The sequence below is a fragment of the Carcharhinus amblyrhynchos genome, chromosome 12 (assembly GCF_965287045.1).
Source record: "Carcharhinus amblyrhynchos chromosome 12, sCarAmb.v2.hapA, whole genome shotgun sequence".
In the NCBI taxonomy this organism is placed as follows: Eukaryota; Metazoa; Chordata; class Chondrichthyes; order Carcharhiniformes; family Carcharhinidae; genus Carcharhinus; species Carcharhinus amblyrhynchos.
This window is the reverse complement of record NC_137335.1, coordinates 56,940,951-56,965,252: the sequence shown is the minus strand read 5'-3', so window position 1 is coordinate 56,965,252 and position 24,302 is coordinate 56,940,951. Positions and strand designations below refer to the sequence as shown.

The following is a 24,302-nucleotide window of genomic DNA, read 5'->3' as shown; positions in this document are numbered from 1 at the left end:
TCCAACCAGCTAAAAATTCAGCTTATTGTTATGTGGAGAATGTCACAAGCGGACACAATTCTGAATGGTGATTTATTAAAGCAATAATGCCCAAATGGTGTTACAAAGGTGGTCAGCAAACTGGATTCTTGTCCAGAGGCAATTATCAAAATCTGCTCTTTGCTTCCACTTTGGTGAATAGCGTATTTTCTTGGCTAGTTTCTCTCTTCTGCTGAGGCAATCGGCTGGATCTCACGTTCCACTAATTTGTTTAGCTGAGTTAAATCCTTGCATTTTCTAATTGAGCCATTTGGCTTTGGGACCATGACAATTACTGAAACGATTTTGTTGGCATGGTTACTGGTGAGATAACTCCTGACTGTAGCAAGTTCTCAATTTCACACTTGATTTTATCTAAGAGTGAGTGAAGGACTTTCCTTTTGTGAAAAGCAAATTGGTTTAGCATCAGCTCTGAGGGTAATTTGGTACTCGGTCTTCAGTATTCCCAAGCCCATAAATAAATCTTGGAAAATCATTCCTGAATGTATTGTTCTAATGCTCATCAGCAATCTCATCAACATTGTAGATTAGCTTCAATTTTCAGCATGTTCTAACTTCATTGCAATGTTAATAAAAGCCTTACTTGTGACTAATAAATAAATCAACCTCCTGCTTAATAAAGAAGATTCTTGATTCTTTGTGACATACAAACATTTAATAATTTATCTTTGTATTTGGATTTTGCTCTGAGTTGCCCTATGTCTTTCAGTGTCATTCCACCTGGACGTTGTAAATTGATAGGTGAAGGTTGTAGTGTAATGTACTTAAATCATTTTACTTTGTCAAAGAGGTGAAATAATATCTGGGGGGTGTCCAATCACTTCAACTTTCATACTCCAGTATTTATTTTACTTTGCTTCCCCGAGAAAAATTATTTCCTTTTCCTGTGGTTCCTCCACTTATTGTATGTGTTTAGGCGTTAATATTTTTTCCTTTTTGCAGGCTATATTTACACTTTAGATTGGCAGTCAATTTTAAAATGTCTTATTTTTCAAAGTCATGACCTCTGTTCTCCTCCTGGACATTCTTTCTGCTAGAGCAGGTTTCTCCTGCCATACCAAGAGCATTTCAAGGTAGAGTGCTTTCTCCCATTTTCATAGGCTTTGTTGTACTTTCCTTCTTCTGGCCTCTTCTGAGAAGTCATTTCCATGGGACCTCACCGTTCCTGCAAACAAGTAAACTGTGAGCTTTCAGAGCTCAGTTTGCCTTACAATTTGCACTGCCTTGATTGGTGTTGAACGTTTTTCCATTTGCAAGAGATCTGATAACACTTTGTCTAAGACCCTCAACTGTTAGATGATCACAATTTAATTCTTCCTTTAATCTTCCATAGTTGTAATTTTCTGTCAGCCTATATAGATCATTAATGAACAACTCTATGCCCTCGTCTGGTCTTTGCTTTTGCTTTGTTAAATTTTGCCCTTTCTATAGTTAAATTTCTGCAAACTCTGAATCAAATGCTTACAGAACTTCTTTGCAAGAAATTAAAGTCTCCTTGACTCCCTGCCTCTTATTACCTCAATGGCAATAGCTCCAAATGCATTGAGCAATGTACTGATCTGATTCTTTTATTTGTTTTTGTGCAAACCAGAAGCACTTCTACATCTGGAAAACCACTTTCTCCAGTTGTCCGGGTGTTGAGCCTGTTGCAAGCCTTCAGCGCTCTAGGATGGTTCTTGGAATGATAGTGTGGATTCCACGCTTGTATCAAGCCCTGGAATAGTAGATGTTTCACTGGTTACACATGCTGATTCTAGTTTGTGCTCACTACTGTCTGGACTCTGTGTCTTAGTTTGTATCTGCTGCACCCACAACGCTCCAACTTCTCGGTGAGTTTTTAAGTCTGTTCCTTTTATCCTCGATTTAAGGATCTCTTGACTTGCCAGATCAGTAGCTGCTTCTTGGGAGTCTTCTTCTGTGTCTTTTAACCACTATCTGCTGTCAGCATGTTTCGTTGTGTGTTCAGAGTCCAGATAGGGCTCTTTGCTGCTTGTCTATTCTCCCAAAGAAAGTTGCTTGAGACAATACTTCCCTTTATTTACAGCGGCCATATACATGTTAAGACCTCTGCTCCAGGTTGGAACTTCTTCCTCCAGACCTCTGACACTCACACGTGTAGTGTTACATCATCATTACACCAGCTTTACACTACCCGAAGCACTGAAGCCGGTAGAAATTGGAAGGAATCCATCAGGTGATTTGCATCAAAGCCGGATAATGACTGGGCTGCAAATGCTTCACTGACATTTTACTTTCTTCATCAAAAACAGCCTGATACTTTGGCCCTTCGGCCTACGGTGGCTGAAAGGTTTTTTTTAAATTGTATGTGAGAGGTGGTTAATATTTCCAGGCTGCTTTTTATTGCACATTCCTGGTCATTTCAAGGACATTCAGTCAACTACATGTTATGGGATTGGCATCACCTATGTTCCTTAAAGAAACGAGAGAACTGTTTGGATTTCTGTTGCACTCCAACAGTATTTTAACTGTTGCTTTTCTGGTATTAGCTGACAAACGGCAACATTTATGGAATTTAATTTCACAACTCGATATAGTGAGGTTTTAAGCTAATGATTGCTGTTTTATTGGCTCAGTGCCACAGCCAGAAAACAGGTAGGCATCTACATTGCTGTGCATTTGTGTTCTTCAATCAAGATGAATACATTTTGGATGACATTAAAGGGGTAGTATTTGAGGCTGCACCAGTGATGTGGAACTTTGCAGGCAGGTGTTGGAAAATCAGGTCCTTAACTACTTCAATGCAATTCCTGGTGCCTGATTTTCAGGCTTCTATTTTTGAGGTAAATCTTGCTCCTCATTAACAACAAATAATTCTGCAAATATGATGCTTTTAAAAATTAGTGACTGTCAGTGGAGCAGCAACTTGCTACACTGGGAGCTCCAACATCCACAAACTCATTGCCGGACACAGGAGTGGGATTCCTGCAGCAGCAACACTGCTGTAAAATTGTTGGGAGGCAAGCAATGTCCTAGGAACATGCAAACATATGAATCAGGAGCAGGAGTAGGTCAAGCCTTCTCCTGCACCAGTGAAATCATAGCTGATTTGATTGTGGCCTCAACTCCACATTCCAACCAACATCTGGTGACCTTTGACTCCCTTGTTAATCAGTGACCTATCTCCCTCCACACACGCAATGCTACCTATCTCCACACACACAATTCTAACACTTGGTAGCCAGCTACTGCTCTCTGCTAAATCCAGTGTGCGTTCTAGCAGACAACCATATGGAATTGCTATCTGTTTTTGCCAGCTTCCTGCCAGGAGGTAACATAAGAAACTGTTAAGGACATAATTGATTTTTCTACCGGAAAATAAATAATAGACTATTTATATTTTGGAACATTAACCAAACCTATGATATGCGTAAACAGTAATGAATTATTTTGAAATGATTCTATATTTTTCTATCTTTCTATTAGATATATAGACAGCTTCTCTATTTTATGAAAGAACTGTTGATATAAACTTTGCTCAAATAGAGCTTGTGCAATTTCTCCTCTAGCTTTTCTTCAAATAATTTTGAAAACCAACCAAGTAAATATTGTTGGAAGCTGAAGACAGACATTACATCAATAGAGATGGCTAAATGCCATTCGGAAATTCTGCACACTGCACGTGGTTAGACAGCAATATCTGTCTTTAGTTAACAGGGTCACAGCTCTGGGCAGAAATATCAGACATGCTGACTTCAAATGGAAAGTTTAGTAAAATCTTTAAAAATACAAAGGCCATTTCAGTGCATCAATTTAATCATGTTATCATCGTGAAATATTTGAATTTTTGATTACCATTTAAGCCAAAAATTTCAATGGCCGGAATTTTCCTACAGCAGATGTGGGGGTTGGGGGATGGGGTGGGATGGGGTGGGGGATTTTTGGTGGGAGGTCTAAAAATCAATTTCACGCCAACGAGAAATAACAGCAGGATCTTCCAATACTGCCCGCCATGGTTTCCTGCTGGAGGCTGATATGAAACTGATTTGCATCCCTACCAGAATCACTCCCCATGCAAAATTCTCTGTAATGCCAGCAGAAATACACCCTGGTCAGAACGCATCTGAACCAATGTGGTGTGCAAAAGTTGGGCTTACCTCAAAGGCCTTGCAGGTTGTGGCACCTTTGAGATGAAAATGAAGGCCTCTATCTACCAGACCCTGGCACAATCCATGCATCGCACAGTGGTTGGAACCTCATCCACATGGCTGCTCTGTGAAGGAGCCTTTGGAATGTTGGAATTCTCCATGTTGCAACTTTGCTTGGACTTTCTTCCAGAGCTTTTGCTATGGCTTCAGACGTCCTCCCAGGGACTTTGCCATGGGTGTTCAGATCCTCAAGTTGAAGGATGAGAAGCAGCTGGATGAGTGAGTGGCAAAGGAGGGTTTGTGGACTGCAGTCAAGGAAAGCTAGGGGGAACTGCATATATAGTGGAGGTGTGGGGATCAGCATAGGGGTGGGGGTGTTCAGGAACAGGGTTTCACAGGGGTATAGCAATTTGGTAAAGGGAACGGTGGGGGAAGTTGGGAAAGGACCATGTTGGTAGCCGGGTGAGGAGCTGAATGACAAGGTGTGTGAAGGAGGGTCGGATGTGGGGGATCTCCAGGTGAATGTGTCATCGGGAGAGTTCGGTGAAATCAGTTGTTGATGCCCGAGGAGCAAACTCAGGTTTAGTGTGATAGAATAGTCTGGTTAAGGTTACAGGGATCAAAGGGAGTAGAAACATAGAAACATAGAAAAACTACAGCACAAACAGGCCCTTCGGCCCACAAGTTGCACTGAACATGTCCCTACCTACTAGGCTTACCTATAACCCTCTATCTTACTAAGTTCCATGTATTTAGAACATAGAACATAGAACACTACAGCGCAAACAGGCCCTTCGGCCCACGAGTTGCGCCGATCACATCAATACCTATCAATCCATAGACCTATCTATTAACCCCCAATCCCATTAAATCCCATATACTCATCTAGAAGTCTTTTAAAAGACCCCAGCGAGTTCGCCTCCACCACCACTGACGGCAGCCGATTCCATTCACTCACCACCCTCTGAGTGAAAAACTTATCCCTAACATCACTTCTGTACTTGCCTCCCCGCACCTTAAATCTGTGTCCTCTCGTAGCGACCATTTCAACCTGGGGAAATGGCTTCTGAGAATCCACCCTATCTATTCCTCTCAACATTTTATAAACCTCTATCAGGTCGCCTCTCAATCTTCGTCTCTCCAGGGGGAAGAGTCCCAGCTCCCTCAACCTATCTTCATAAGGCATGCCTCCCAATCCAGGCAACATCCTTGTAAATCTCCTCTGTACCCTTTCAATAGCTTCTACGTCCTTCCTATAGTGAGGTGACCAGAACTGCTCACAGTACTCCAAGTGAGGCCTGACAAGGGTCTTATAAAGTTGCAGCATTACCTCCCAATTCCTAAACTCAATCCCTCGATTAATGAAGGCCAGTGCACCATACGCTTTCTTGACCACATCCTCCACCTGCGAGGCCGATTTAAGAGTCCTGTGGACCCGGACCCCAAGATCCTTCCGCTCTTCAACACTGCTAAGACTCCTGCCCTTGATGGTGTACTCGTTCGTCCCATTGGTCCTGCCAAAATGGACGACTACACATTTATCCGCGTTGAAGTCCATCTGCCACTTCTCCGCCCAGTCCTGCATCCTCTTTATGTCCTGCTGCAACTTCTGACATCCTTCCAGACCATCCACCACACCATCGACCTTCATGTCATCGGCGAACTTACTAACCCATTCCTCCACTTCCTCATCTAGGTCATTTATGAAAATGACAAACGGCAAGGGTCCTAGAACAGATCCCTGGGGCACTCCACTGGTGACCTCCATGCAGAAAAAGACCCATCCACAACCACTCTCTGCCTTCTGCAGGCAAGCCAGTTCTGGATCCACAAGGCCAAAGCCCCTTGGATCCCATGCCCTCTCGCCTTCTCAAGAAGTCTTGCTATCCAAAGTCTCCTAAAAGACCCTATTGAATCTGCCTCCACCACCAATGCCGGCAGCCAATTCCATGCACCCACCACCCTCTGAGTGAAAATCTTACCCCTGACATCTCCTCTGTACCTACTCACCAGCACCCTAAACCTGTGTCCTCTTGTGGCAACCATTTCAGCCCTGGGAAAAAGCCTCTGAGAATCCACTCAATCAATACCTCTCGACATCTTATACACCTCTATCAGGTCACCCCTCATCCTTCGTCTCTCCAAGGAGAAAAGACCGAGCTCTCTCAACCTATCCTCATAAGGCATCCTATCCAATCCAGGCAACATCCTTGTAATTCTCCTCTGCACCCTTTCTATGGCTTCCACATCCTTTCTGTAATGAGGCAACCAGTACTCCAAGTGGGGTCTGACCAGGGTTTTATACAGCTGCAGCGTTATTTCCTGACTCTTAGACTCAATTCCTCTATTGATGAATGCCAGTACACCATACACCTTCTTAACCACAGCCTCTACATGCGAAGCTGCTTTGAGTGTCCTATGAACCCTGACCCCAAGATCCTTCTGATCTTCCACACTACCAAGAGTCTTACCCTTAATATTATATTCTGTCATCCTATTTGACCTGCCAAATTGAATCACCACACATTAATTTGGGTTGAACTCCATCTGCCACTTCTCCGTCCAGTCTTGCATCCTGTCAATATCTCATTGCAACTTCTGACATCCCTCCATGCTATCCACACACCTCCAACCTTTGTGTCATCAGCAAACTTACCAACCCATCCCTCCACTTCCTCATCCAGGTCATTTATAAAAATCACGAAGAGCAAGGGTCCCAGAACAGATCCCTGGGGCACTCCACTGGTGACCGACCTCCATGCAGAAAAAGACTCATCTACAATCACTCTTTGCCTTCTGTGGACAAGCCAGTTCTGAATCCACAAAGCAATGTCCCCTTGGACCCCATGCCCCCTCATTTTCTCAATAAGCCTTGCATGGGGCACCTTATCAAACCCCTTGCTGAAGTCCATATGAACTACATCTACTGCTCTTCCTTCATCAATGTATTTAGACACATTCTCAAAAAATTCAATCAGGCTCGTAACGCGTGATCTGTTTTTGACAAAGCCGTGCTGTCTATTCTTGATCATACTATACCTCTCCAAATGTTCATAAATCCTGCCTCTCACATCTTCTCCATCAACTTACCAACCACTGAGATTAGATTCACTGGTCTATTATTTCCTGGGCTGTCTCTTCTCTCTTTCTTGAATAAAGGAACTGCATCTGCAATCCTCCAATCCTCTGGAACCTCTCCCGTCTCCACTGAGGATGCTAAAATCATCACCAGAGGCTCAGCAATCTCTTCCCTCGCCTCCCACAGTAACCTGGGCTATATCCCATCCAGTCCCAGCGACATATCTAACTTGATGCTTTTCAAAAGCTCCAACACATCCTCTTTCTTAATGTCTACATGCTCAAGCTTTTTAGTCCGCTACAAGTATGCACTACAACCACCAAGATCTTTTTCCACTGTAAATACTAAAGTAAAGTATTCATTGAGTATCTCTGCTATTTCTACTGGTTCTATACAAACTTTCCCACTGTCACACTTGATAGGTCCTATTCCTTCACGTCTTATCCTCTTGCTCTTCATGTACTTGTAGGTTTGGGGCTGTGTAGGCGGAAATGCAGGCTGTCTAGCTGGACAACTGAAAAGGAACTTCAGCGGGTAGTATTGACTATGCTAGGGACCATAGAGTCATAGAATCTTACAGGAAGAACCCTTCACCCATTGTATCTGCACTGGCCATCAAGCAGCTAGCTATTCTAATCCCGTTTTGCAGCACTTGGTCTGTAGCCTTGTATGCTATGATGTTTCGAGTGCTCATCGAAATGCTTCTTAAATATTGTGAGGCTTCTAGCCTCTACCACTCTTTCAGGCAGTGAGTTCCAGATTCCCACCACCGTCTGGTGGAATGTCCTTCTTGAATCTCCATGCCCTCAGTTAATTGACCTCTCTGCTAAAGGGAAAAGTTTCTTTTTATCTATCCTCATAATTTTATACAGCTCGATTAGCTCCCCTCCAACCACCCCCCGCCCCAAGCCTTTTCAGCTCTAAGGAAAAGAACCCCAGCCTAACCAGCCTCTTTTCATACCTGAAAAGCTCCAGTGCAGACAACATCCTGATGAATCTCTTCTGTACCCTTTTTATTGTATATGAATTTGATAGATGAAAGCTCTGCATGCATAGGAGGGGTCCTTGCAACCTTGCATGTGGCTCTGAAAGGCCTTCACACCTACACTTCTTGAAGAATCACCTGAGGTTGGCTGTATACAAGAGAAGTGCTGGGACGCAGGAGGGATCAGTGGTGGTAGCTAGTGGATCAATGTGTTTATGAAGCACGCATGCAGTGAAAGTGATGTTAACAGAGGTTAGAGTTGTGACAGTGTTTGTTCATCCATGCAAACAGTTGTGTTTAAAGTTTCTCATATCACCAAGCACTTCTTTTAGGTATTCCCCTAAAAACCCCAGCAAGGGTGGAAGCAGTCTGCTGACTGGTTTGCCCAGTTACCTTTGATGACTTTGACAGTCATCCTCTGGAGAGACAAGGCCTGGAAGGTCCCAGCTTCCTGTAGCTATTCTCTGAGCCAGCTGCTCCCTCTGCAGTGATAGAGGATGAGGTTGATGGAGTCACAAGCAAATGGGATTCAGACAGCATGGGGGACCTCTGAGGTGCCTGAGTGCATGACCCAGGAAGTGTCCAATGGATGCTCTTCTTCCTTTGGGGTGCCCGAAGGCTCCAGCCTCACTGCTTGAGGGGAAGGGGCACCTAGAAAGTGGTCGAGGCGCCCCATCCCTCAATAGCAATTTCATTACAAGAACTGACCTGTGGCTACTGTGATGGAATGCATGCATCTCTGGCAGAAACTGAGCATTCTTGTGGGCTAGGTTCTCCATGTTCATCCATCACCCTCCCCATGGTGACCTCGATACACGCACATATGGGCAGCACTCCATTAAACAATAGGCGGGGTGGATGGACTTCTCTGGCTCGTCTGCCACTCTGATAAGGACTTCTGCCTGATGTTGCTCAGCCTCTTGTTGACTCTCCAACATAAGTTGGAAGGCCGATTCCAGAGGCTTACCATTTGACTTAGACCTTCTGAGTGCTGGGAACCTCGGCTGAACCTGCCTCCTCCAGCTGTAGGCACATGTCTTTCCGGTGACCACTAGATTGTGAGACCTTCCTAATCCACAATTGATAGCCACTGAGGTGTGTGTACCTGGGCTGGTGGAGGTTGCATTGTCTGCTTTGACGCCTGTACAGGTGTGCTTCTCTCGTATCTGCTGGCTACTCTCTGGGCTGGGCGTGGTGCTCCTGCCTCTGTTGCAAAGAAAACAGTGCCAGCCTATCCATTTTTTTTCTCAGCTGAAGTTTTCCAGACCTCTTATATCGCTGTACCCTCTCAAGTGCAATCATATCCTTCCTTTAACATTCTGGATTAACAATCTCTGGCAACACTATCATTATTATTTATGAGAAAAGCAAAAAAATTATATTTTTTTCTTTCACAACATTTAGTGAAATGTTGTAAAATGCTAGTGCAGTTGCTTACTGTAATAATTTTGAATTTCATCGTTACTTTGCTTGTTTCATGTTTCCACTGCTGCATGACTATGACTAAACTGAGTTTAATTATTTAATTGGTAAAAATGTGAAGCAGAAAATTTTAAATATTATTTACAGCAAAGAAAACATTTGCAATCAGCAATAAGGAACATTAAGGCATGGGCAAACCTGTATCTTCCAATTTTCTTTGTGTTTTCTGCTTCTTAAGAGTCTCGTTTCAGAGCACCATTAACATAGTGTTCCAACACCTAGCCCACTGGCCATTCTTCATCTGTAACCCAAAATGTTGAGTTACTATCACACGGGCGTTTAGTAAATTTCCATTCAAGGCTATTCATTAAAATCGTAGATTCAGGGATTCAGGGTAAATCCTTGAAATGGATGAAAAACAGTCTGCAGGGCAGGAAATTATTACTTGTAATGACTTATGTCAGTGGGTGGAGAAATACTAACTGAGGTGTCTTGGAGCTCAACATTCAAGTGGACTGCTGCTGTTTCTAATTTACATGAATGATATGGATTCCAGTACACAAAGCAAAATGGTGAAGTTTGCAGGTGAAACTAAACTAAGAAGTCAGTGGAATTGGAGGTAGCAGCACAGATACTATGGAATGAGTTGGCCAAACAATCATGCATTTCCAGCCAGGATCATTGAATATGTCAGGAGTTCACTATGAAGATGTTGCCACATCTTATGGTAAAGTAATTGGTAATATGGTAAAAGCTTTACCTGCTATATCATGCATCATTGTTGATATATGAAACAATGGCTAGACATTGCGGGGGGGATTTTGTGCCTGCATTTGCCGTGAGCACAAGTGGCAATGCAGGTGCAAAATCCCACGAGTGCTGGAAAACGAGAATCTCCCCAGCGAGTTCTCACGTTCAGATTTCCCCTGCCAGTGAGGTAATGAATTTCTCACCCAGGAAGGTCGGGAACCTCATTTCAATAGATGTAAATATAGGCCAGAATTCCCCAGCCATTCATGGCAGCTGGATTCTTCGGTGCACAACCCCTGCCGCCTGTTTACAGGGGGTTTGGAGTGGCTTCACTGAGAATTCCCATTGACAGCGGGAAGTTGGGGAAGTCGAAGGGGAATACCCTATTCCCTCTGTCGGTGATGTCCCTGAAGAGAGGGGCCCACTGGGATAGGGAGTGTTTATGTGCGGCGGTGGGGAAAGGGGGGTTCACCATCTCTGTGGAGGGATCTTTTCCTTATTTTCAATCTTTAAGATCCTGGCAGGATTTTCTGACAGCACTCACCCCAAAACAGGAAAATTTTGCCCAAGGTCAATGGACCTTTGCATGGGTCTGCTCTGATCTTTATGGTGGGTGGGACAGGAAAATCCCCCCCACCCATCTCTGGAGAACTGATGTTGCCAAGTCTGTTAGGCCCTGCCCTGCCAACATGACAGTGTGAGATATGCCTCCAACATTTTTATTTGGAAAATATAGAGAGAAAATATGGTGAGCAACTGGTCCAGCATTTCTTTTTAAAAAAGAGAAAATTTCGCTCATGACTAAACTAGATTAGAAATTAGATAAGAATACAAAAATGAGTAACGAGACTAAATGCTCTGAAAAGTTTAGAAAATATAATCATAATTTTAACATAGATAAATAGTTGGGATTGGGGTGGATGAGGATTAAATTGAGACAAATTATGAGCAACGTTGTCTTTCAAGTTTACTGGGGGTGGAATAAAGGACAGGCAGCCTAACCAATTTCCAGGAGGAGGTCTTGCATTTTAAAACTGTCAATGGAGCTGACAGCCTCAGATTTATCCTGCCATGCAGATTTAACAGCTGAAATGAGGAGAGGACAGCCTCAGGGAGAAGGTGAGTGCCTTCATAATACTGCATGCAGGCCAGGAGGAATGGAGTGCAGTCCCCCGGCCGTCCAGGATCCTGCGTATTTCATACCTCACCCATACAAAGGCCTTCAGAGTCAGGGATTGGATATTGGAATACCCCATTCCCTTTGTGGTTGTGAATTGGTTCGTGCTCTGATTGCTTTTCCTAGAGGTGGCACAATGGCACAGTAGTCAGCACTGCTGTGTCATAGCGCCAGGGACCCAGATTCATTTCTGGCCTTGGGTGACTCCCTGTGTGGAGTTTTCACATTCTTCCCATATCTGTGTGGGTTTCCTCTGGTTTTCTCCCACAATCCAAAGCTGTACAGGTTAAGTGGATTAACCACGCAAAAATTTCCCCTTGCTGTCCCAAGATGTGTAGGTTAAGGGGATTACCGAGGTAAATACGTAGAGTTACAGGGTTAGGGTCATTGATGTGTTCTGCTGGAGAGTTGGTGCAGACACAATGGGCCGAATTGCCTCTTCCTGCACTGTAGAGATGCTAAGATTCTATATGTTTTCCATCTGTCTCAAAGTCAAGTATACTTGCTGCCAGACAGGAAACCTGTCAGGATCAGTACATCCACGCTTTAGCATTAAACTCCATAGAAACTCTATCTCCGTAGAGATCTGAATGTCTGACTTTCCTAACCAAAACTCTACCTCCAACTCTGTCCCACCTTCTACATATCCTGACTCTGTTAATATTCACACTAATGTTTCTGTAAAATAAAATGTGTGTTAATTAGTCATTTGGTTAGTTACACACCATTCTGTCAGCATTTAAAAACATATAACTTGTAAAAGTATTATGTTATTATTAATTTATAATGTTATGTTCTAACTAGAACACTGTATTCAGAGAATGAGGAGGACACCCCCACTTGATGAACTTCAACCTCCCCCCTATCAGGATGATAATGGATCACCACATCTCTCCTACACACCATCAGAACTGGATGACAAGTGTGAACTGTCTCATTCAAGTGCAGATTGCAACAGTCCACGTTGTTCATATAGTAAGTGCCCTAGCGAGGGAAGTGTAGGCCATGAGACAGAAAGCTACCATCACAAAGGATACGAGGAAGATGTTCCCAGCGACAGCACTGCCATCCTGAGTCCAGAGGTAATAGAAATGGAGGTCTCCTCCTGGTTTATTGGGTTATGTTTCACTTCAAATATCCATCATAACTACAGGAATTGTAATGATTTGGAAGCAAATTAAAATACCTAATTTTACTGTTTTCTGTATAAAATCATGTTTCCTTGAGTTAATTAGATTTTTTTACTTTTGTACTGTTCTGTAGTCTATTTGTTTAAATACTTCATCTCGTCATGTATTTTCAGTTATTAAAAAGATAGACCCTCACCTAGCAACCAAATTGAATTCTTTTCTCCCTGACTTAAACATTTAAGTAAAGGTCTAGTAGAAATATTTTAAAATTACTTTTCGATTAAATACTCATTGGATGGAAATATTCTCGAAACTGCTACTGCTGTGTCACCATCACTTCACCATATTGCAGTTTTGTGCTGCACTTTCAGCAAATTTACAGTGCTGGGATAGGAGCATCTCCGAGGAGATTCCTAACCAATATTTTCTATGATTGGTTAGTCGGTAAGTAGGAGCATTAGATTATGATTCGTGCTAAAAACACTGAAGAAAAATTTAAAAGAATTGTTTTCCTGTGAGAGTCTATTAGAATATAGAGTGCATTCCTGCAAGTGGCTATTGAAGCTAATTTGGTAACCCCATTTAGAAGAATTACATAAAGGAGTAGGGAAAGAATTGCACTGCACATTGTCTACAGGAACACTGTCAATGCATTGAAAAAGAATATGTTTTTAGTGTCACCATATATAGAAATCAAAACAATTCTTGGTCCTTGGAGAAGAAAAATATTCTTAAAGTACGGGTCATAGAGGGTAATAAGATTGGGTTCGTTGGCTCTGATTTAAAGCTAATGCCAATCATAGGCCTAATGGGCCAAATGGCTTTCATCTGTGCAGACTTCAGTAATACTAAACTAATGTTGGCAGCCATAGGTATGGCTACTGCCACACTGTAGCCACATACACTAGTAGCAATTGCCTTACAACGTGGGTAAAGGTATTTGTATGTTTATTACTAACCACTTTGTGAAAGTGATGAATTTATCAGGTACACCAGATTTTAGTGCAAATCCTACATTTTTCTCCACTAGTTGCCATCAGGACTTTAACTATACTGTGCAAATCAATATTCACAGCAATAATCATAGAATCATACAGTGCAAGGGAGACCTTTCGGCCCATCAAGTCCACATTGACACTTTGGAAACATCTGAACTCCCACCTAATCCCATCTGCCAGCCCTTGGCCCATAGCACTGAATGTTATGATGTGCCAAGTGCTAATCCAGATACCTTTTAAAGGATGTGAGGCAACCCACTTCTACCACCCTCCCAGGCAACGCATTCCAGACCATAATCATCCTCTGGGTAAAAAAAGTTTTTCCTCATATTCTCCCCCTAATCCTCCTGCACCTCACCTTGAACCTATTTCACCTAGTGACTCATCCTTCAGCTAAGGGGAACAGCTGCTCCTTATCCACTGTGTCCATGTCTCTCATAATCACGTATACCTCGATCAGGCCCCCCACAATCTTCTCTGCTCTAACGAAAACAACCCAAGTCTACGCAACCTATCTTCATAACTTAAATGTTCCATTGCGGACAGCATTCTGATGAATTCTCTCTGCACTCCCTCCAGTGCAATCACATCCTTCTGATAATGTGGTGACCCGAACTGCACGCAATACTCTGGCGTGGCATCACCAAATTTCTATATGACTCCAACATGACTTCCCTGCATTTGTAATCTATGGTTCGATTGATAAAGGCAGGTGTCCATATGTCTTTTTCACCACCTTATTAACATGCCCTTCTGCTTTCAGTGATCTGCGGACAAAACACGCCAAGGTCCCTTTGTTCCACAGAACTTCCTAGTGTCCTACCATTCATTGAGTACCTCCTTGTCAAATTATTCCTTCCAAAGTGTATCACCTCACACTTTTTAAGGTTAAATTCCATCTGCCACTTATCTGCCCATTTGACTGTTTCATCTATATCTTCTTGTAACCCAAGACACACCGCCTCACTGTTAACCACCCGTCCTTGTGTCTTCCGCAAACTTACTAATCATACCTATCACGTAGTCATCAATGTCATTTATATAAATGATGAATAATAAGGGACCCAACACAAACCCTTGTGGTACACCACTGGACACTGGCTTTCAGTCACTAAAGCAGTCTTCTGTCATCACCTTCTGTCTCCTACAACTGAGCCAATTTTGTATCCACTTTATCAAATTACTCTGCATCTCATGTGAATTTATCATCTGTACAAGTCTCCCATGTGGGACCTTGTCAAAGGCTTTGCTGAAATCCGTGTAAATTATATCAATTGCAGTACCCTCATCTACACACCTGGTCACCTCCTTAAAAAATTAAATTAAATTTGTTAGGCATGACTGCTCTCTGATGAAGCCATATTGACTATCCCTGATCAAGCTTTGCCTCTCCAAGTGGAGACAGATGCTCTCCTTTAGAAATTTCTCTAATAGTTTCCCTACCACTGACGTGACATTCGCTGGTCTGTAGTTCCCTGGTTTATCTCTACAACCCTTCTTAAATAGCGGAGTTACATTAGCTGTTCTCCAGTCATCTGGCACTTTCCATGTGGCCAAACAGGAATTGAAAATTTGTATCAGAGTCCCTGCAATCTCCTCCCTCGCCTCCCACAGCAGCTTAGGGCACAATTCACCTTTTACAGATGCATCATTGAAAGCATTCTTTCTGGTTGTATCACAGATGGTATGACGCCTGCTCCACCTAAGATTAGAGGAACTTGGTCCCAAATGGCCCCTACTCCTTCCCTGGTTATTTTAAAGTTAAAGTTTATTTATTAGTCACAGTAGGCTTACATTAACACTGCAATGAAGTTTCTGTGAAAATCCCCTAGTCACCACAGTCCAGTACCTGTTCAGGTATACCGAGGGACAATTTAGCATGGCCGATCCACCTAACGTGCACATCTTTGGACTGTGGGAGGAAACCAGAGATCCAGGGAGAGCACGCAGACTCCACACAGACAGTGACCAAGCTGGGAATTGAACCCAGGTCCCTGGCGCTGTGAGGCAGCAGTATGCCAGCTGTCACCCCTATCCTCTTCCCATTGATATACTTAAAGAATATCTTGGGATTTTCCCTATTTTTACCAGCCAGAGCTTTCTCATATCCCCTCTTCACATTCCTAATTGCTTGCTTAAGCTTCACCGTGCACTTTCTATACCTCACTAACGTTGATGAGATGTGCTAAACCTGCCCCTGATTTCCTTCCACAATACGATTTGATTTCTGCTTGTCCTTTGCCATGATGTGCCTTACTGGAGTTGCTATTTCTTGGGCGTTCTTTCTTCTGCTCATCTGGAACAGTTATTCTGATTAGCCAAGCTAACCATTATCATTGCTCACCTCTCCATGCAAAGTTGTTGATGTTTCCATGGTGTTAAAGTCTGGCATTTTCAGCTGTGATATACTCTATTGTAATAGACAGTCAGTTGGCAGTAACCAATCAAAGATCATTCACACACCCTACTTTTCATCTTTCTTTTTAACCAACATGAAAAACAGTTAAAGTACACATGCATCTCATGCCCAATAACAGCGTCTATTAGCCATTTCTTATTTACTAATCAAAAATGCAGTTAACCAATCTGGATTACCAATTGGCCACATGAAACTTATGGCGAATGTATTGTGCAACACTGTTCTAAGCTTAACTAAGAATATTTAAGCAGTATCTGATATACGCAGACATCAACCCAGACAACAAGCAGAATGCAGCTTGACATTACAGTATTAAGTGAATGGTAAGGCTATAACATTTACGTCTACTTAATTAACTATAATGTATAAAAACTACATATATATCAAAGATGAAAAAAAGATAGGCACTGAGAAAAAAGTTAATTGTATCCATCTTTGATTTTATGACATCCTCAAACATGAGTATGAGCAGTGTTTAAAGAGGATGGAAGTTCCGCATTTGTGAAGGAGATTCTCAGAGATGAATATGACTTTGTAAAAGGATGTTGGGTTGATTGGATGGAGATGAGAGAGGGGGATGGGCATACCTGCGCAATTTGTGGGTCTAAAGAATGATGTTTAAGAGAAGGCTGGGGAAGACAAAGTAAGGGGGTCTTGCACTAGTGTCTCTTCTAAATATTTTGCAAAGAGCACCCTATTTATTTAAGTGCTTGGGACCTTTACATTTTTTGAATGGCTGAGCAAAAATTGAAATTTAGTGTTCGACCTGTGCAAGAATTTCCAGATTGCCACACAACTCTATGGTTTAGAGGAAACATGCCATTATCTTTCCTGATGTGGGTATGCCGGCGTTGGACTGGCGTAAACACAGTAAAACGTCTGACAACACCAGGTTTTAGTCCAACCTATTTATTTGATAATATACTCACAAGCTTTCGGGGTTAGCCCCTTCGTCAGGTGAATGGAGAGTTCTGGCCTCAGACAGAGCATATAAAGCACAGACAGTTTAGAGATTACTGATTAGAATGCGAATCCTTACACCTAACCTGCTGTTCAAGACCTGAAGTGGCTGATAATGTGAGTGGAAGGAGCACTGATCACAGTTTAAAGAGATGTGTATTGTCTCCAGACAGTACAGTAAGTGAGGTTTTGCAAACCCAGGCAAGTCACGGGGGTTACAGGTAGTGCGACATGAACCCAAGATCCCTGTTGAGACCGTCCTCATGTGTGCGGAACTTGGCTATCAGTCTCTGTTCAGCGACTCTGCGCTGTCATGTGTCGTGAAGGCCGCCTTGGAGAATGCTTACCCGAAGGTCAGAGGCTGAATGCCCGTGACCATTGAAGTGTTCGCCAACACTTCAGTGGTCACGGGCATTCAGCCTCTGACCTTCGGGTAAGCATTCTCCAAGGCGGCCTTCACGACACACGACAGCGCAGAGTCGCTGAACAGAGACTGATAGCCAAGTTCCGCACACATGAGGACGGTCTCAACAGGGATCTTGGGTTCATGTCGCACTACCTGTAACCCCCGTGACTTGCCTGGGTTTGCAAAACCTCACTTACTGTACTGTCTGGAGACAATACACATCTCTTTAAACTGTGATCAGTGCTCCTTCCACTCACATTATCAGCCACTTCAGGTCTTGAACAGCAGGTTAGGTGTAAGGATTCGCATTCTAATCAGTAATCTCTAAACTGTCTGTGCTTTATATGTTCTGTCTGAGGCCAGAACTCTCCATTCACCTGACGAAGGGGCTAACCCCGAAAGCTTGTGAGTATATTATCAAATAAATAGGTTGGACTAAAACCTGGTGTTGTCAGACTTTTTATTATCTTTCCTGCCATGATTAAGTTGTTAAATCACTGGTTTCCATATCCAGCAACACTTCTGTTTAGTATGCAAGCATCGCCCTGAGCTACTAGTTGCTTGTCACTTCCACCACAGTCCCACTGTGACCATGGCTTTCTACATTCTTCTAATTAAGCTCAACAGAAACTAAAGGAAAAGCACCTGAGCTTTCAATTAGCACTTCATAGCCATCTGAACTTGACACTGAATTCAGCTGATAGCTACTGTTCTCAGAAAATCCTCATGAGGTTCGTGGGGAATCACTGATTGATCTCTCTATGAGGCTTGTTGAGTATGAGTTCCCCAGGACTGGGTCTGCTGACTGTAGTTCCAAGCAGGGATTAGTGTGTGTACACCACAGTTGTGGTTTTACTTTGCATTCTGTGATGAACAGTCAGGCTTCCTGAGTTGTTACAGACAACCATTGGTGGTACTGATTTGCTGGACACGTTTTTGTTTTGTTTTTTCACTAGCATTAACTTCTTTTTGCCTGGCAGCAGCATCCCTTTCATCATGTCATCTATGCTGCCTTCTATGCTTACACAAAGCTTCCATTTTGTTCTTTTCTCTCCTCTGCCTTTCCCTGTTTCTGTACTTGATTCAAGTGTGTTAAATTTCTAACATTTTTCATTTCTAATGAAAGTTCATCAGCTTAAAACATCAACCTCTGTTTCGCCACAGATGTTGTTGGACCTGCTGAGTATTTTCAGCATTTCCTGTTGTTAAATAATTCAGCACATAATACTATAGTTGTTTCACTCCCTCTCCAGTCCGTGTTGGAAAGATGGTTGACTTTGCCTCAGCCCTTAACAAAATTCACATCGTACAGGCCAGTTAAAAAGTGAATAAGAGAGATGAATGGAGTCTTCTTTCATTTTTTTCCCTCCATCTCTTTATGAAATGCAGCATCTCTGCTCAACAGCTGTTTAAATGACCAAAATAGCTGAGAATATGACCTGTGGGGAGTACAAACCCGTATTCGTAATCTTGTTGTACTGTGCACAACTCCACCAAAGCACTGTGACATCAGATCGCCACATCAATGACATTGTTAGTTGATAGTTCTATGGAATAGTATTATCTTATTACAGGTTATTTATTCATGAGGTTTGATATGATATCTTTTTGTTCATTAACAATGTAATGGTATGACTGTGCCATATAGAATCCTCAATTAAGATAAAAGCAAAATACTGCAGATGCTAGAATCTGAAACAAAAACAGAAAGTCTAGAAAATTTCAGCAGGTCTGACAGCATCTGTGGGGAGAGAATAGAGCCAACGTTTCGAATCTAGATGACTCTTCGATAAAGCAAAGAACAAAGAGAATCAGCAGAGATTTATACAATGAGGGTGGGGTGCTGGGCTGGGGGAGGGGGCTGGTGGTGGTGGAATGGGACAAAGGGATATAAGGGCTGAGAAGGTGCTAAGAGTGTCCATTAAGTAATCAGAATGTGTGAATGGCAGAACAGGTACAGATGGTTAAGGGACTGCCTGGGGATTATGGCAGTTGCCCTGAGACAGGGGAAGTGGCAAGAAGCAGAGCTGGAATGGAGAAGTGGAAAAATGGAAATGAGAAAGAAGGATGATAAAATGGATGAATGAGATGAAACAAAATAAAGTAAAACAAATGGAAATGGAGTGAAGGTGGAGGAAAGAGTTCATGCTCTGAAGTTGTTGAACTCAATGTTCAGTCCAGAAGGCTGTAAAGTGCCCACTCAGAAGATGAGATGCAATTACTCCAGTTTGCGTTGGGGTTTGCTAGAACATTGCAAAAGACCAAGGACAGACATGTGGACAGGACAGCAGCGTGGTATGTTGAAGTGGCAAGTGATAGGAAAGTCTGGGTCCTGCTTGTGGATGTACTGAAGGTGTTCAGCAAAATGGTCACCCAGTCTGTGTTTGGTCTCTCCAATGTAGAGCAGATGAGTAGATCGTGTTGGGAGTAGCGATTGCAATAGACCAGATTGAAGGACGTGCATGTGAAGCACTGTTTCTCCTGAAAGGGGTGTTTAGGACCTGGGATGGTGAGCAGGGAGGAGGTAAAGAGGCAAGGTGTTGCACCTTCTACGATTGCATGGGAAGGTGCTGTGGGCAGAGGGTGAGGTGTTGGGTATGATGGAAGAATAGACCAGGTGTCCCAGAGAGGATGGTCACTGTGGAATGGTGAAGGGGGTTATGAGGGGAAGATGTGTTGAGTACTGGCACCACGCTGGAATTAGCAGACATGGTGAAGGATGATCCTTTGAATGCGGAGTCTGGTGGGGTAAAAAGTGAGGACAATGGGGACCCTATCCTGGTTCTGGGAGGGAGGGGAGGGGGTGAGAGCAGTGAAACAACAGTCAATGAAAATGAAATTGAATTGTGAAACATGATTACTATAAATTAAATTTAGCAGCTTTGAACCTATCTATTTCTGATACTAAACTGGATACAACAACTTTCACCCAATTCTGTGGTACAAACATATTATATTCACATTAAGCTTTCGGGTTGCACTGATTGTCTGATAATTCTATAAAAACAGGATTTATTGATTCATCAGGGAGCAGGAATGTGATTTGGAACATAGTTACTCCATTGCATATCACTATGCACAGTAATAAGGAAGAAGACAGACATGACAGCAGTGTTTTCCTGAAGCATCAACACTTCAGTTAACATCTGTCATACCCACAGGGTGGATTTATGTACAGTTGTACATTGTAGTAGGTTATGGAGTTAATATAACCATCATTGAATAAAACCTTAGTAAATAGGACTACATTGTGCCGATGTGTGGAAATAAGGGACAACAGTTAAATAGATCTTGTGATTTTAAATTCACAATGTTTTTGGCCAAATGTGTTCATTTTTTTACCTAGTCAGGTTTCATTTTAAATACACCATTGCGATTTTCACAGTAACTTAATTGCAGTGTAATGTAAGCCTATTGTGACACCAATAAATAAACTATAACACAAAAAAAGGTTACTTTTGATCAGTTATCTGATGTTATTGGAGGACTTCCTTTGTTTTGAGCCTTAAACATTTTGCAGTTTACAGGGAATAAATTGCATTTTATCACTCCTCTGAAATGATAGTAACCAAATAAACCTTACTATCCAAGTAAAGTGTAGGTCATTTTACCCAACAAGCCTGAACAACTCAACTTGGAATTAAACATCAATTAAAATCTTTTTAAAGCACCACTCAACAATAATGTAAAAGTACTGGCAAATCCTGCATAACTAATGTTTATTCTTATAATTGAGAATAAAAATAGAAAGTTTGGCAAAGAGAAGATGATTTGACTGAAGTAAAATTTACTAAAAGCTTTTGAGGCTTTTGTCTTACGGGTGGTGTAGGGACCAGAGCTTCACCCTTTCACATCTGGGACTTTGATTCCAGTCCAAACTGTAGAGATGAAACAAAATCATCCTTCTTGCTGACTGTTATACATCTAAATGAATTGGATTTTGACATATTCAGTCCTGTTCCCAATTATATCATGTAGAAGTATTAGAGACTGCAGATCACTCTTTGTGAATTGAGACATATTATTATGATTATGTAATGGGGTTCTATGTTGTAATGTTAAACACATTACAGTTTTTCTGGATGGACCTACAAATTCCTCTTCTTAAAACTTTGAAAATAATTCTGTTCTCTTTGGAATATTTCACTTTAGTTTCATAATTTGAATGATTAATATGGAGTATTTGATGGGGATTTGGAGAGTGAATTACTTGCAGAGATATTATACTTTTCCAAATTATCCATCTATGTATATATTGTGGAGTATTCAGTGTAACAGTCGAATCAGTGTCCATCGCGTATTTAAGAAATCCTTGTGTGCATCTGGAACACGGCATTCAACTTTTCAATTCTAAATCTATGCTTTTGTTTGTATTTTACCAACCAGTGAAAACAATGTACATTATAATCCTCCTAATTTTGATGCACTTTCTCAAGATACCTGATCAAGATCCTGAAGGGTCTTGACAGGGTGGAAGAGGAAAATATGTTTCCGCCTGTGGTAGAATCCAGAACTAGAGGTCACTGTTTAAAAATAAGGTGTTGCCCATTTAAAACAGAAATGAGAATTTTTTTTTCCCTCTGAGGGTTGTGAATCTTTGGAACTCTCTTCCTGAAAAGGCGATGGAAACAGGGTTTTTGAATATTTTTAAGGCAGAGCAAGATAGATTCTTGATGAGCAGGGGCCTAGAAGGTTATTGGGGGTAGGTGTAAATGTGAAGTTGACGTTACTGCTGGATCAGCTATATCTTATTGAATGGCAGAACAGGCTCGAGGGGCCGAATGGCCTACTCCTGCTCCTAATTCATATATTCACATACCTCTTAATCATTTTTGCCCTGGGGAAAAATCCCAAACTTCTCAAGTTTCTCTTCATTCCTAGTAACATTGCCATTGTTTTTACTGTATGCAAATTTTACAATAAGGTGCTCTGAACAGCAGACAATATTCCTAGTGCTGCCTAAATAATTCCACAGAAAATAACAAGTCAAGCAATAATAATAATCTAAGATTAGTTAGATAATATGGTATTTCATTTAAATTGCCTTTAGGAATGCCAGAGAGCAGTTGGTAAAATCCACGTGATTAGTGTTGGCCAAATGGCCTTTTTGTATTTGATACAATCTTGTGGACTTCCTTGCATTCACTGGTTTATTTGACATATTTGATTATTTTTATCTCATGCTACACTTAAAAACTCAATCCTAACAATACAAATACAAAGGATTTTTTAAAAACAATTAATTGACAACTATTAAGTACTTTTATTACTTCCATGCATCTATTATTCTGTGGTAGAAAATGGCTAATTTTTTGTTTTACTTGAGATTTAATAGTATTATTTCTTGCATCTTCCAGTTCACCATTCAAGGTTTACGTTAAAAGCCTACATACCATTCTTATTACTGATGGTGTGTCACATTTTAGAGACCGGAATAATGTCCATCTAAATCCATTTCTAACACAAAAGTTCAGTTCTATGCTAAAAGGTCTGCAAAAGAGGAAGTAAAACTAATTATTCCCTTTGAAAAACTACAACTATCGAACAAGCTTACAGTCTTTATAAACATTGCGGTTAGGAACAATGGGGATACTTGAGATGCATTCAAATATGAAGGAAAATGCAAATAGCTGACTGGAGGCTGAGTAAAAACCCATTAAGCTGTCAATGGAAGTCTATTTTAATGTACTGCACTATGAAATTGATAGATCAAAGGTTTTGAATGGAATAGAGCGGTTTCGAAAGTTTCAACATGCTAGGAAGGCTCAGAAACTTCAAATAAAAGCTGTGTGAATACATTGTGGCTGAGTGCACAGCTGTGAAGAAGGAAACAGCCTCCCCCAGCTCCCAGTGAAATTCAGATCTCTTCCGTGTCAAACAACTTCAAAAGGGTCTGCTCACATCTGCAACTTCTGACAGAGAGAAAGGAAAATCCCTGCTGCAGAGTGGAATGCTGCTGTTATTTAAAAGCCTCCCAGCTGATGAGGTGCATGGAGGTTAGTGTAACCAGGCCACTTTGATTTTTTACAGTAGGAATGAAGACGTTAATCTCCAAGCCTGAAATCACCATGCTAGGGGTGATCTTTAGGTCTGCCAGGGCTAGAAGGGGAGCCCAGCAATGAGATTCCTATCCCAAGGGAGAGTGATGAGGTCACCCTTTGCTTGCAACCCAAACTGTCGCAACCCTAGGACCCTTGGGGAACTCATTCTCTATAGCCTGGCAGCGGCAGAGGGTGCATGGGCACTGGACTTAAATCCTTGCCTCTGGGGGCTCCAAGTCACCAGTGCCAGGGTGCCAGAAGGCAGTGCACTGTTGGCAGTGCCAAGGTGTGGGGCCTGAAGAGAAACCTGAGCAGGGGCCTGAAAGGGAAGGAGGGCCTAAGTGTAGGATCTGACAGAAAGAAACTGAGGGGGAGGTGAGTCTGGTCACCTTCATGACTGTTTGGGGGGGAGGGGTTACAGGGGGAGCAGAAAGTGGGGGGGACTTCCCTGAAGATGCCCCTCTTTACTGGTGGTGCTCCTCTGGTCAGCAGGGGTAGGTCACCATTTTGTTTTTTTCAGGATGGGGGGGCCTGTCCAATCTCTGAACAGCCAGTCTGGCTGGCAGGTTTTCCAAGATGCACTAATTTGCATCCATCAGGTTGATGAATCCCAACTGACAGACATTTTCCCATCGGCATGACATTTAGTCCTGATGTGGGAGAATTGTACCCGAAGAAAATTTTCTTTCTCGCCTAGAGTTGTGTGACTTTGTACCCTCTGCCTCAAAAGGTGGTGGAGGTGAGGTAATTGATTATTAGTTAAGAGGAGATAGATGAATTCTTGTTAGGC

At 42.3% G+C, this 24,302-nt stretch overlaps 1 protein-coding gene across 2 annotated transcripts in view; it reads left to right on the top strand.

Moving 5' to 3' along the window:
• Positions 1 to 24,302, top strand: part of LOC145351001 (synaptotagmin-14-like) — a 188,465-nt gene that overhangs the window by 105,242 nt on the left and 58,921 nt on the right. For both annotated transcript variants that reach the window (XM_080200576.1, XM_080200575.1), the window contains exon 5: positions 12,363 to 12,640. In XM_080200576.1, coding sequence (XP_080056702.1) covers positions 12,363 to 12,640 — 278 coding nt within the window. The remainder of the gene's footprint in view (positions 1 to 12,362; positions 12,641 to 24,302) is intronic.